Source organism: Callionymus lyra, chromosome 16, assembly GCF_982586985.1.
Source record: "Callionymus lyra chromosome 16, fCalLyr1.hap1.1, whole genome shotgun sequence".
NCBI lineage: Eukaryota > Metazoa > Chordata > Actinopteri > Syngnathiformes > Callionymidae > Callionymus > Callionymus lyra.
In genome coordinates, this window is record NC_141833.1 from 19066727 (window position 1) to 19081499 (window position 14773).

The window sequence follows — 14773 nt, forward strand, 5'->3', positions numbered from 1 at the left end:
CATCAAGGTCCCCAAATATCTCATTAAACATGCAGCGAATCCATTTCGAGACTCAGAGCCCTTAAGTGTCGATCCGGGGTGAGAATAACAAACGGAGCGGCTATAAACCAGGTTTCATGCTTCAAACACAAACATGCTCGGGTCCTACGGAGGTTTATCGGTGCCATCAGAATATTGAATGATTGAATTTATCATTTCAAATGACGGACATTTTATAAACACTGAATTATTTTTATCAAAAAAATCCCATTAAATGATATATATATATATATATATATATATATATATATATATATATATATAAAAACAATCGACAGGTTGGAATTATTTTGACTTGTATAGTTGAATTAAAACTTTATTATTCAATTTATTCTATACACATTGTTATATTAATTCAATAAAAAAAAGAATAACCAAGGGTCCTACAGAGCTTTTCTCAGGCTAAAAAATGACCGCGATGGTTTGCTTTGTGTCTGGACTATATCTGATTTTTTTTATTTTGGCCTTATTCGTTCTCAAAAGGCCAAAACACAAGACATGTTCTAACTTCTCCCTTATTATTTGTGCTCCAATCCCCGAGCAATGCCGGCTTCTTCAGAGTACAAGTACAGAGATACTCATTTTATATTTAAATTATTGGAATGAGAATATATCAAACTCTCTTTTTTTTTCGTTATTCAACTAAAAATTTAATTATATAAAAAAAGAAACCTTTGAATGTATAAATTATTAAATACAATTAAGATAAAACATTCAATGCTTTAAAAAAAAGCACCATTTACATTTAGTTTTAAACTCAACCCTTTAACATTCTGAAGCCACCGATAAGCTTCCATAGGGTTCCACCGGACCGGGCCGGTTTGCTTACATCCTGAAAGTCCAGCGGCTCTATCATGGGCGCCTCGTCGCCTCGGGGGGAGCGAGCGGGGGAGGAGGAGAGTCTTTTCTCCCACTCGGTGAGCCCCGGCACGAGCGCGTCGCTCTCCAGGAAGGAGCGCTTCAGCTGGCTGATGTTGACCTGGTGCTTGGCCACGTCTGTCGGGGTCTCAGCCTCCTAAAGTGGCCAGTCAATCATAGGAGAGGGAGTTGAACTGCTGTGTGACTCGTCATGCTTTAGTATCATTGTGGAGGAGGTTATGGGATGGCAACAGCTGCTTCATCTGATCGCACTAGTTCTTTACTCAGCTATGTTAAGCAGCCTTCACTACATGCACCGTGTTCAGGAAGTCAACATTTACATGGAGAGCAATAAGCCCAGAGTCAATATGGCCATAAATAATGGAGTGGAAATAACCTGTTCAATTGATATAATTATTAAGATTAGTAGAAAACTCCACCTCTCTTCTGTACTGTGGTGTCCTACTGCACTGCCGTTTATTGTACCACTACCGTTTTGTTTTGTTATCCTTGTATTTGGCATCGTTACTATGTTCTACGATTATTATTTGCACTGGATGTTTAATATAATCCTACTGTGAACTCCTACTGAGGTGACAACACCAATGTCCCCACAATGGGACAAATAAATTCATATTTTATCTTACTGAATACACTGAAGTGAAAAACCAAACCAGCAAGAAGAAATAGGGACTTTAAAGATCGGTAGAATGAAGCCGTTTACCGTGAGAAAGCCATAAAAAGCCACTTAGCCACTTGTGTAATTTAGTTTGACACCACAGAGTCAGACGGTTGTCGTAGTTACATGAAGCTCAATCTTTTTAGCCACTTAGCTAATAGTACTTTAGCAGCACTTCATCGTCAGCGTAAAGAGTAACAAACTAGCACTTGAGAATAAATGGAATCCTATGAACATCAGACAATTGCAGTCCATGTAAATGCAGCAAAGCAACAACAATGTCCCTGACATAAAGAGAATCACCGAACAATGCAAAATAATCATTATTCGTGCAAAAATCCAAATATATTTTAGTGTCAAACTCAACACTCAGTAGTAGTAGTATTTACTCTATGTACCAGCTTGTGTTATCCTAAACGGCTGGTCAGTCACACTTGTTTACAAAGCTGAAAGCACCCACATGCCATGCCGTGGTCTCACCAACCTCAAGCATCAAATTACTGTGCTTGATAAAAACGTCCTCCCCCTTTACTCGTCTTATGAAACTATACTGGGAGAGAAGAAAGTGAGGGAGAGGACTTCAGGTGCGTTTAAAAATAAGCGAGGCTTCTTTGAGATCTGAAGGGCTTATTTTAACAAGCGCTGACATCGATCTGGAGTTATTCAGGTCAAGAAAACGCTGTGATACAGCGAGAGGCGACAGTGGCAGCAGCGCCGAGGCGAGGAGCCATTAAAATACATGTCTCAGAGGGGGATGATGTAATGCGCCGAGCAGGGGCCTCCAAGAGAGCCCTCGGTACCTGAGTCGGCATCTCGGAGTCCTCGTCCGCCTCCGACTGACGGCGAGAAAGAAAGTAGCAGAGCAGACATGACGCGTGAAGGTTAGAGACAAGAATCGCATGTTGACTTGAGTGAGGAGGAAAAGAAGAATGGGGAATAAAAACAAGGCATTAAAGGGAACAGAGTGAGAGGAGAAAAAAAATGATGCAAGTGTTGCAGGAGAGAAACAACAGACAGGAAGGTTGAAAAGAAAAATCATTGTTTTATCAGTGATGGATGGAAGAAGGAGAAGCTGCACAATATACGAGAAATATAAACATGTTGACAAAGTGTTTGACGAATTGCAACACAAGTATATAAGCCAGCAAAATGGATGTGTTGTTTTATAAAAATGATCTCTGGAGTGTTTAAGCGTTAAAGAGAAATGACCATTTATTTTATTATCCATTTTACTGCTTCAATCATTTCAGTTTATCGTGACTTAAGGTAATACTTTGTTAAACGCAGCGTATATCATCTTATTTTTAAATTATCTTCATTTCCTTATGCTCGTTTCCTCTTCTTTTGTTATGGTTCTTCTAAGATTTACGTTTAAATAATTACACGTTTTTATATCCTTAAATGATTTAATTTAAAGAAAAATCGTATTTCAAAACGAATTAATTTTCTAACGCATAGAGTTTGATTATTGATTCTAATAATAAAAATGAAATGATCTAAAAATCAATATATATTTCTATTGATAGCATTTTAAATGTAATATATGTAGGTATGATACCAACAGCCAATACCAAGATACTATAAGCTTCTAGCCAATCATACGCCGCGCAGATAATCATGTAACTGTCGATAAAGATATTATGGCATGAAGCAAACTGTATTTTGTGAGTATTTTCTTTTCTTTTCTGTACAGTTCTGTATGATTTTTATTTACTCTAATCGTTTAATTACACTTTTATAGCCTAACGTATGAAACTGGAACCTTTTTCTTGTTTAAATGTTTAAAAAAAAACTTACAGATCATATTAAAACCATTTCCACACTCAGTATAGAATATTAGAGCAATAAGGGAAAAAATGGCTCCTCTGTTAGTGTTGAACCAGCAGAAAGCGTTATGAAATAAGGTAAAACTCTTGTGCCAAGCATTTAGATCATTTGTTTCCGTCACAAAAGACTCAAAATAGAGAATAATAGTTTGTGAGCATTGGTAATGAAATTCTTCTGGTGTATATGGTCTTGTTTACATCTTTGAACGTCTTTGTCAAACAACATTACTCGTCGTATGTTTGCATGCTCTTGATCACGAGACAAAAAATGATGTCATGACGAAAATAACAGTTGCATGCGGATCACATCTTTGATGATCACGATACCATCATCATCATCATCTCATAAAACATTTCGTACAAACCTCGGTGGCCGTCATTTCGCCATCAAAAGCAAAGTCTGTTTGTTCACTGTCGGTCTGTTTTTCGTGAGCCAGACCATTTCCACGAAGCAAGTGAGAGAACAAGGAAACCCAACTTAAATAACGCTTGAAAGAAAAGTGTCATCAAAGAGACTCTTTGTCACGACAACAGGCAGAACAAAGTGGAAATGGTTTGTTTCTTTCAGACAGAGACCACACTATGAAGAATCGAGGGCAAATAAGATAAAAATGCCAAAGCAAGAAAAACAAGCGGAACAGACTCAGAGGAAGTTGAAACCTTCGGTCAGTATATGAAGAGGGATGTTGCGTCAATTGAAAGCATTTGACTCAAATATTCAACCTGACTTTCAGGCCCTCCCCCTCCTCTCCATGCACATCAACACAGGGGATGTCAGGCTAACTAGTCCATCTCTCTGCATCACGACTCACTTTTTCAATGGCTTTTTTAGGATTTTCTAAAAAGCTCTAATTTGCATTTTATAGCAGAGCTCGACATGAATGACTTGAGTGATGCAGAGAGACATGAAATGGTTTGCATGCGATTGATGTTCAGTTGTTCATAATTTAAATTCTAACCACATAAATAAATGGAGATGTTGAGATGGATGAGGCACAAAGCTGAGCTCATGAGACTGGAGTGAAACAGTTACTATAGTAACGCCTACTGTCCTAGTTTAAAGCAGCAACATATAACATTTAGAATTTTCTTTTTTAAATATTTTTTTCTTGTCAATGTTCAGGTTGTTTTATAAATAGTCGTCACTCACAAATCTCTTGAGAATATTTATAAATTTGCTATTTTAATGTACAGTGTTTTCATATGACTTAAGTACCAGGATGATAAAATGTACGCATGTACGATGTGGTATGTGGCGACAGCACTAGGAGGCTCCACAACTTTGCTGTTCTAACAACATTTTCAATATCATTTAGGGCTGCTTTAAATCACATTTACTCATTATAAAATAAGCTTTAGGCTATTATTCAAGTGTAATTTATGATACTTTTTTCTAATTTTTGTTTTATACTGTTCTATGACCATTACATGATGGTGAATGACGTGTGAAGCTGTGATAAAACTTTGTAATCGCATTATTTATATCAAAGAATAATTAAACCCAGAGATAATTAAAAAGTTCATGGCACACTCTAAGGTGCATTTAGTAAATCTTAACACATTTAAATATTGCAATATTTGTTAAACTATACCATTTATTGATTTAATTTAACAGCTCTGTATTGTTTTTTTTAAAACTTTTAATCAACATGTAAATATTCAAGCCAAAAAAACTATGAATCCCCACGTCATATGGACGTCAACTGAGGATGAGAGGATACAGTGACTCCAGCAGGTTTTAAAGCTGATTTTTGGACTTCATTTGGTTTCAAAACCAATGACAACAGTTACGACTTCGTCAAGAGTCAAGTATTCGTGAAGTACCTAAAAAATATATTTTGGTTCCTACAGAATAACAATAAACTGCAATATATCATATCGTTGCCCCAGTATCGTAACACGTATCGACACGTATTCTTGCCAATACACACCCCTAGTCATCCCTGTGACCTTGATGTGATGCCGATGAGGATGCAGTCTACGTGATGAAGGTGTGACTGGGATGAGGTTCTGAAAGTAGGACGACTAAAGAGACGCCGGGACAGACGGTCTCCGGGCGGCGCTCTGGACTGGCGACACAGCAGAGCGAGGTAAACAAGACGACATAGGGGGTGTCAATGAAGTGGTGGATACTCAAACACACAGGAGTACAACCACACACCTCCTCTTCCTCTGAACTGTCATGGTCATGGTAGCCCTGGGCAAAGGTGGCGGTCAGGGACGCGGCTTTGGGCTCCAGGTAGCAGAGACACAGTGCCAGGGGGAAGGACAGGGTGAGAGCGTAGGGGACGGAGAAAGATGTGGTGAGCAGGAAGAAGAAGATGAAGAGGAAGCAGGGGATGAGTGACGGTGACTTGATGGGCATAAAGTTCTGCGCGCACTCCGGGAGGAAGCGCATCTCGGTCAGGTCCGGGAAGGTGAGGTAGCCGTCTTCGTCCAGGATGGAGGACAGGTCGGGCAGGTGCAGGGAGAAGGAGAACAGAGTGCCGCCGCGGCTCTTGGCGTCCTCCAGCCTCTGTTTGCGGGCCGACAGCAGCAGCACCTGCTCCTCCAGCAGGGCGGCGTTGCGGTCTGACCGGGCCTGTCTGCGACGGCAGCCGGCGCTGTTCTTAGCCGGGCTCACGGAGGAGGCCCGTTTACGCGCCTTCTCCCTGCGCCGCCGCCGCACCCTCGTCGATGAAACCGGAGATGAAGGCAGCGAGAGCTCAGAGTGCAGCGGGTCGGTGGTGTAAGCGGGAGGGAAGCACTGAGGGGTCAACGTAAGCATGTGTGTAGATGGAGAGATGGGTAGGGTGGGGGCAACACGCATGAGCACACACACACACACAAGTATAATGTGGGGTCAAAGGAAGGACAAGAAAAGAAAAACTAATTAGTAAAGCGCACAGATGATGAAAGCTTTTGTCGGGTTGAGCTGAAATCAACTGGGAAATTGTCAGCCATTAAGAAATCCATCAACAAAACAAAACCTCGGAAGAGTGACGGCAGCTTTTTAGCCTCGCGCTTCATTTCTGCGACACTAGAAACACTAAAACCAAAGCAGCTGCAGGTTTCTCTCGTCTCTACCTTGTCCACTCTCGGCGTAGTCACGTCGGGCGTCGGCGCCGCATCTTCCTTCTCGGCCTTCTCCTCCTCCGCCTTCTTCTCCGTTACCGTGGTGATAGTGTCTCCCTTGGCGATGACTTTGGCTGCACCGTCAGTAGCGCTGTCCTTCATTAGGGATTCATGGTTCTCCATGATGGGAGCTAAGACACGAACCAAAGGTGGAGCAAAGTCAACTTCACGACACAAATGTTATTGCCCTTTTTTTCATGATACCGTTTTAATAACATTTTTTGCATTAGAAATCATCATCAAATTTCACTGTTCTTTAAAGGTTGAGGTCTCCTCAAAGTGTGCAATTATCACGCATATATTCAGCTAAAGAAACAAGAAACTTATGATGACTGAGGATTAGAGGATACAGTGACTCAAGCAGCTTTTAAAGATGTTTGGACATATTTTGGTTTCAAAAGAAACCAATAATAAAAGCAGTTACAACTTCGTCAAGTTGAGTCATGTGGTTTGTAAATTCTGCAACACCAGAGTCAAGTACTCCACAATACTACACATATATACTTGTTACTACAGTATCACAATGTATTGCAATATATTGTATAATGTTTTTCTAAATACTGCTTTATTTAGTGACAGCTGATTGGTTGCCAGAATACTGCACTTTAATTCTACGTCTATGTTGCTAACTTAAAAGTGATGTACAGGTTTGATTGGGTGGCTGGGCGGCAAAGCAAAAAGGTAATTAAGGAAGAGAATTAATAGAATCCTTGGTATCAAACCTCACCTCCATCTAAGCTGCGGGACATGTTGTAGCGTTTGCTGGCGGAGCGTTCAAACACCGGGGCGGGACGAATGATCTGTGAGCTGGCCCTGCGCGTCTGAGCCTGAGTTCTCCCACTGTAGCGGAACTTGGAACCGAGGGAAAGGAACTTTTTAGGGGGAACGTCGGGGGACACCAGCCTGAGGGAAACCATCATTAATATAAACCAATGAATCACACGCCGTTGACGACACACAGCAACACGTGTTATATCTCACCTGAAGAAAGTGTGGTGTTCGACGCACACCTTCCACAGCCTTTTGGCAGCGCGGTGATTTGGAAGTTTGAAGCCGATAGTGCTTTCAAACTGTTCGAACTGAAACAGAACCACAATTGATGGTGAGGTGAAGATCATAGTTGTTGTAGTTTGATCTTCCTCAGACTGGAACTACATACTATTCCGAGTAATCGAGTATTTTACTGTAGATTCAATTGATTAATGGAATTCGATTTATAACAATTGAAATTACATCTTCCTAAATAATGAACAACCAACAGTTTTATTGTACAAAACAAATAAAAATCCGCAAACAAAGCAACGTTTATTAACATAAGGAATTTAACCCTTGTGCTATCTCAGGGTCAAGGTGACCCGAAGGCCTTAGAACAAATTCAAACGTTCACAATGGAGTGAATTATGACAATTTCATTTTTTTATTTTAATTTTATATATATCGTTTTATTTTTATTGGTATCTAGTACTTGAATCAGTATTTGTTTCACACATAGATGTCTCTAAATATAGTATCAGTATCAGAAACTTTTATTGCCAGAGTTGTAAACAACACTACATGATTTTTGTGTGATGACATTACAGAATAAAATAATGAAATCATATAAATGAAACAAAATAAAGTTGTTGTTAATATATATTATAATATTTAATTGATGAATAAATGATAAATGTAAAAGAAAAGTTGGATGATTAAAGGTTAAATGAGAAGATTCTTGTCTTGTCTTAACTTCTTGTTGTAAATCTTTAACTTCCTAGAAACCAAAGTTACCTCTCCAGGTCGAATCTTGATGTAGAAGTTGTTCCTCTTGTAGGAGATCTTGAGGATCTTGGGCCAGGCGAACCGGTTGATCCTCAGTCTGTCTCTGTAGATGAGGAGGCCACTTGCACACACTCCCAGCATGATCTCCACTCCCTCTGAATCCTGAGGACAAAGAACCACACAAAGAACTTCCTCAAAATCAATCCCACTCGAATCTTCTTTTCACGATACGTCGGTCTCAACGGAAACTTATACAAACTGACTGCACCTATATGTGGGAGGCGTGAAGTGCACGGAGGGAGGGTTTCTACTGCTGGTGTGAGAAGCAGGCAGGTGGAGAGTGGATCAGGCATATGGTTATCTGAGTGCTGCTGAATAATGACTTAAGGGGTCACTAAGAGGCAGAAGCTACAGTGAAGTCTCGGGCGATGATGGTGGGCGAAGCGTGAAATTATGTTCTTCACTGCACAAAGATGAGGTCACGGTGACACTTTAGGAAGGAGAGAGCGCTACATATTTTTGAAACCATGCACAGGTCTGAAACCACACGTACAACTCGGGTGGACTCTTACCTCCCCCTCAGCCGGAGCCAAGCTTTCATAGAGACTCCCTACCAACTTTGCATCCAGCAAGAGAGGAGACAAAAGAGGGATGCTGGTCTGACACACACTTATTTGTTCTCGTTTATGAACTTTATGACTCACAGGCGAGCGATGATAGTCTTGGAAAAGAATGGAAGTAAATCAGTGCCATTGAAATATTGAGTGGTTGAATTTAACATTTCAAATGTCAAATTTTTTCATTGAAATGTTGTTGTTCTTAACTCTTCTGTTGTCTCTGGGTCAAGGTCTACAACCTCCCTGACTTCCAGAAATACACATGCAGTGGTGGAGGCCATTCACCTTGACCCAGAGACAACACAGGGGATATCACAAACACATTTTTTACAGGCCTTTAGGTCACCTTGACCCAGAGATGACGAAAAAGTAATTGTGCAATCATTTCTATATTGAAAGGTTAGTCTAAAAACTTGTTATATTTTCAAAATAAAGTTTGTTTGTTTTTTACAAATGGAGCATTTTAAATTCAATATAATATTGTATATACAATAGTGACATCAGACAAAACCAAAAGAGTAACTTTAAGCCAATCATGCGCATTTGATCACGACTGAATTTTCTTTTCTTCGTTTCATTGGTAAGCAATTGATTATTTTTAGAAACAATTTTATTCAATTACTTGTTTGTAAAAAGGTTGAATTTGCTTTAATATAATAATTGAATTTAATATTTTCCATATAGAAACGTAGAAGTTACTTATTTATATTTTATCATTAAAAAAAATAATACGTTTTAAATGCATTATTTATTTTATTCATAGTCTTTAAATTGAATGTAAAAATGTTTGGTACAATAGCGCCACCAGACAATACAAAGAGTACTGACGACTCAGCCAATCATGCGACGGGAAATAAGATATAAATATATTTTTTAATTGAAATGGAATGTTGTTGCTTTTTAATAAATGTAATTTTGTTTTGGTGGATTGAATTAGTTTTTTATAGAATTTAATTCAATAATGTGTATATTGAAAGTATATTCAAACAGCTAGATATTCTAATAATAATTAATTAATTCTGAAAATATGAATGAATTCATTTATTCATTTTCTGCCGCCCTTTCCCTTATAGGGGTGACGGGGGGCCGGAGTCTATCCCAGTTTCTTCAGGCAAGAGGCGGGGGACACCCTGGACAGGAATCCAGTTTGTCACAGGGCTCACAAAGACACACAACCATTCAACCACACAACCTACGGACAATTTCCCTAAGTTCCCAATCTACCTCCTTATGTTTTTGGTCAGTGGAAGGAAACCGGAGTGCCCGGAGTAAACCCACGCACACAGAAAGGTCACAAGTTGAAAAACCATTAAATGCTTTGAAAAACAACGTTAAATTCAACCATTGACTATTCTAATGACACTGATGCTATAGATGTTTTTAAAAAGCTCTTCATCGTGTGTAACCTTTGTTACTCACATTGCTCTCGAAACTACCGTCTCAGCTCCTGAGAGTTTCTCACATTCTCCTCTCAGACGTCACAGTAATAAATCACCACGTGTCACTCAACAGACTGAGGCAGCCATGAACTTGGTGAAGCAACAGTGAAATGAGTGTTAAAGCTGGTGATCTAACAGAAATGATCCATAATCTGTCTCAATAGTTTAGAGAGATAACAAAGACATAATTTGCTCAGAAGGTGAAGACAAACATTAAACATCCATAAGCCGAGAGGTTGAAATGTTGGGATGTACCTTCGCGTGATGGAGGTCCACGCCGTACATCGACAGCTTCTTGGCGTTCTCCAAGAAGTGCATCTCTGCTTCGGCCGGCGTCATCCTCCTGAACGATTAAAAAAAAAAGTTGATCAGATAAACGTTTTGTTCAATAAAAAGCACATTAGATAATTGGAATTGATTTCATTAAGAGCTCAAGCCTCTTTAACTGCATCATGTTTGCCAAACGCTGGATTTTTCTGATTTAACGACTGATTTTCACGAGCCATTTTAACGTCCGCTCTACAGAGTAACACAATCCCACCAGCCGTTTTTAGAGTGGTTGGAAGAGAATCCAGGAACCTTCTCCCGGCTCAACGCGGCTGCTTTACATTACACACGGATCAATGTTGGACAGCAGGAACGTGACGCTCGGGAGGGAAACATACGATAGTGTCAGTCCACGAAATGACACGTATGATTGAAACCATCTGTTGCTGATTCTACACAAACGTCTGCATGTATGTGCTGTGCTCATTAATCCATCTGCTGTTTTTACTAGAGGTGTGTATTGGCAAGAATCTGTTGATACGATACGTAAATTGATACAATATATAGTGATACTGCAGTAACAAGTATATATTTTTAGTATTGTAGTGTACTTGACTCTGCTGTTGCAGAATTTACAGACCACATGACTCCTGACGAAGTCGTAACTGCTTTCATTCGTTTTGAAAACATAATGTGTCCAAACATCTAGAGTCACTGTATCCTCTCGTCCTCAGTCATCACCAGGATCTCACTGGATTTCATTGTTGCTTTAGCTACGTAGGTCGTGATGACTGCTGCCACTCGACAGCCAGAAAGTTTAATTGACACCCAAAAGGAACAAACACTGAATATTTGCAGGGTAATTGTAAAATTATAATCGGACAATTTTTACAAAAGCCTTGAAAATGTGTATACGTTATGTGTTAATATTAAAAAGAAAAATTGATCTTCGTTGACATGGTATATTTAAGTACAAGAACTCACCCAAATACAAAACTCTTTATCATTTTGATATAACTTTCTCATAGGTTTGATTGTTTGATTAAAACATTAATTATAATTTTCAAAATAAAAGGTCAGTGGCTCACTTGTATGTTTTGTGGAGTTCCATGACCTTCTCCTCCAGTTCTTTGGTCTGGTTTGGTGCGAAGCGTAGTTCGCTGATGTAGTCGCTGCCCAGTTCATCGGGGTCGTAGTCTCCGAGCTCGGACTGGACCGCGTACGAACCCAGAACGGTGTGGGTGGCAAAAGAACACGGAAGCCGCCCTGAAACCACGTCGTCTCTCAGTTGAAGGCAGAGGTAGTACCTGAGGGGACCACAGGGAGGTTTTAATGCAGAACATTCACTTTAGGTTATGAAGACATTTAAAAGTTGGTTTGAAACAAATAAAAGAACCAAATTAAAACTCCCTAAGAGCCGTAAAATCTTAGGCAGATAAACTGAAGCTAACATATACATTATAAAGATATAATATAAAATATTATTCAAGACAAAATATAGTATAGATTTGTTTAAATCTTGAATAAGTTTAATTATGTTATTCTTCTAAAACAAAAATGATTAACAAAAAAAGTTTCACAAGCCAAAAATATTCCTTTATTTGTCACATATTGGGGGAGATCAGTCTTATAGTGCTAAAAAAACAAATAATAATATAATAATAATAATAATATAACAATATGTGTAATATTTTTTCACATGACTTTTGCTCATGACAGACACCTGCTCTAGATGAACTCCATCATCTCCCTCTTCTTTACATCTGACTCACTTCTACCGACTCCCTCTTCTCTCTATCTTCTCATCCATCTTGATTAAAAAAAACGTGGTCGTTGTCGTGAGAAACGCAGGTATTTTGCAGCCCACTAATCTGGCTCCAGTAATGACTCAAACACTTGGGAGAGTTATTTTTACCTCCTAGAAATGAATCATAAAAGTGTGTTGCTGTAGCCGAACATGAATCGCTGCAGTAGATTTGATGCAACACTGACCTTGTGATGTCTTCCGACAGCTGGGAAGGATCTGGAGGGTAAAACTTCACGTTGAAAGCGAAGTTCCAGGGACCAGCTGGTGGAGCAATAAATTAAAAAGTCAAAAAAAAGAAATGAAAAAAAAGCAAAACTTTTAATAACAACAACTGCTCTTACTCCTGATCTGCTTCTTCAGCTCCTTGGAAGGATCCAGCCAATTCTGTGGAGCACAAACCGAATCAGATGATGGACATTGAGTCACTCAGAATCCTATTTAAGTTAAATTCAGTCGTTCTTCTTACCTTCTGATTCTCCACATCCCTGTATGTGATGCCGAAGTAATCCTTTTCTAACAGGTTGAGGTGATCACACACTTTATCAAAAAGCATTTGGCCTCGGGCTCTCTTCTGAGGACACAAGAATAGATCAATAGACGTAAAGGTGGATGATGCATTTGTGACACCTCGACAGGTTGAACTGAGCCTTACAGGATTTAAAAAACATTTTCAACCGATTTTATACATTATTTTTACAATGAGCTAAAGCCTCTTCGATGCAGAAGATGCACATGGTCACTGAAATTGTAGGAAAGGATTAGTGAGGATTTTCCTGACGGGAGCGAGAAGAAGCCAATACACAGTTGAGAGGGGAAAATTCATAACTTGGAAAAAATATCTTATAGGAAAATGTTAAAAAAAGTGCTTATCAATTACATAACTTCACTGACATGTCACATTAAATTAAAATGTTTACAATTAGTCACTCACTACTTTTTCAGTAGCATTTAATGTTTGCGACCTTTGCCACTGTGGTTTTTTAACTGACCATGTTTAGGGAAAAATGTCACTCGTGGTTCTGTATCTTCCACTTTAATTTCAGAGAAAAAGGAACAAGGGCCTGAAATGTCTCAGGCAACTTTTTCGTTTGCCCTACAAAATGTATTTTTACCAACAAGAAGTACGAGTATGTTTCATTGTCTCTGTATAATTGTTGACATCGATAATCTCTTCTCTACATCTTATCTTAAACGTCTTCATAGGTCATACTTTGATTTAAAGACAACCCTCCTGGGGGCCTAAAGTTTGACTCTAGAAGTTTCTACTACGAGGTCAGACAAGTTGGGATTGAACTCAGCTGGTGGGCAGGATTTAAGGATTAACTGCTCGTAAACAGATGGGATGTAATTACTTTAAAACGGCTAATAAACACAATAAACGAAGAAAACACTGGCATTTAAGTTTGAAAACAAAAAACAAGCCGGAGTGCACAACAATAACATATATGCATCGTCATACAGGTGTATTAGTCACCATGGCAACAGCTGCCTCTTGCCCTTTATAATAGCCAACCATTGTTTGTGCTTATAGATAGTTGACTAAACAATCATTGAACCAAATTTGAAATGGAAATAATTGTAACAAATCATCAGTTTAGGCCAATTATGGGTAATTATTCTTACAATCTGTTTGGATTAAGACAATGAAATACTCAATCCGTATAGAATTTTTATTGAATTCAACAATTTATTTATTGTATTATATTGTAGTTATTAACTCTTTTGTTTTGTCAGTGTCAAGGTGACCCGAAGGCTTAAAAAAAAAGAAGAAGTTATGGTCACCTTGACCTTGAGATAACACGAGGGTTAATATTTTATGTTTTGTTTTACACAGAATATTGAAATTCCAATCATACATTTTCTCAATTCAATATTTTTTCCAATTCATTATAACAAATTATTAAATGAAATTGCTCCAACAAATGCTTAAAGAAAACCAAACATTTCAACTAAAAGATGTCAAGTTTCAACATTTGAAAATGTTCATTTAAGATCCAATACTCAATGGCACCGATGTTCTTCCCTAACCCCTCATTTGTAGATAATATCCTTCTGGACCCACCTCGACATTGAGCGTGTAGTCGGAGCCGTCCAGCAGCGTGACCTTGCACTGCATGATCTTCACCTTCTTCACTCCTCTCAAAGGAGAGCGAGACAGTCGACTGGTGGAAGACCTGTGGGATTCCTGGTCCTCGTCCTCCTGCTCCTACAACAGAAACAGAAGTTACAAACGGAGTATTTTATTTCAAACTACAATGGTTAGGACTTTGTGAGGGAAGTTAAAGTCAGTGAGAAGAGCCTCTGTTGGCTCGTCATAGTTAATTGAATTCATTGAACAGAATCACCAGTTCCGTCACATGATGAACCCT

General features: G+C 39.0%; 1 protein-coding gene across 1 annotated transcript in view; it reads right to left on the reverse strand.

The window, feature by feature from the left end:
* The window catches only part of LOC148064088 (band 4.1-like protein 3), a 35319-nt gene that overhangs the window by 11000 nt on the left and 9546 nt on the right, over positions 1-14773 (reverse strand). The window contains exons 3-17 of the mRNA XM_087810372.1: positions 14467-14610; positions 12871-12975; positions 12746-12788; positions 12590-12665; positions 11686-11904; positions 10586-10673; positions 8847-8891; positions 8284-8436; positions 7498-7595; positions 7244-7419; positions 6469-6647; positions 5564-6148; positions 3768-3821; positions 2377-2412; positions 869-1054 (exon numbers count right to left, since the gene is read on the reverse strand). Coding sequence (XP_087666498.1) covers positions 869-1054; positions 2377-2412; positions 3768-3821; positions 5564-6148; positions 6469-6647; positions 7244-7419; positions 7498-7595; positions 8284-8436; positions 8847-8891; positions 10586-10673; positions 11686-11904; positions 12590-12665; positions 12746-12788; positions 12871-12975; positions 14467-14610 — 2187 coding nt within the window. The remainder of the gene's footprint in view (positions 1-868; positions 1055-2376; positions 2413-3767; positions 3822-5563; positions 6149-6468; positions 6648-7243; positions 7420-7497; positions 7596-8283; positions 8437-8846; positions 8892-10585; positions 10674-11685; positions 11905-12589; positions 12666-12745; positions 12789-12870; positions 12976-14466; positions 14611-14773) is intronic.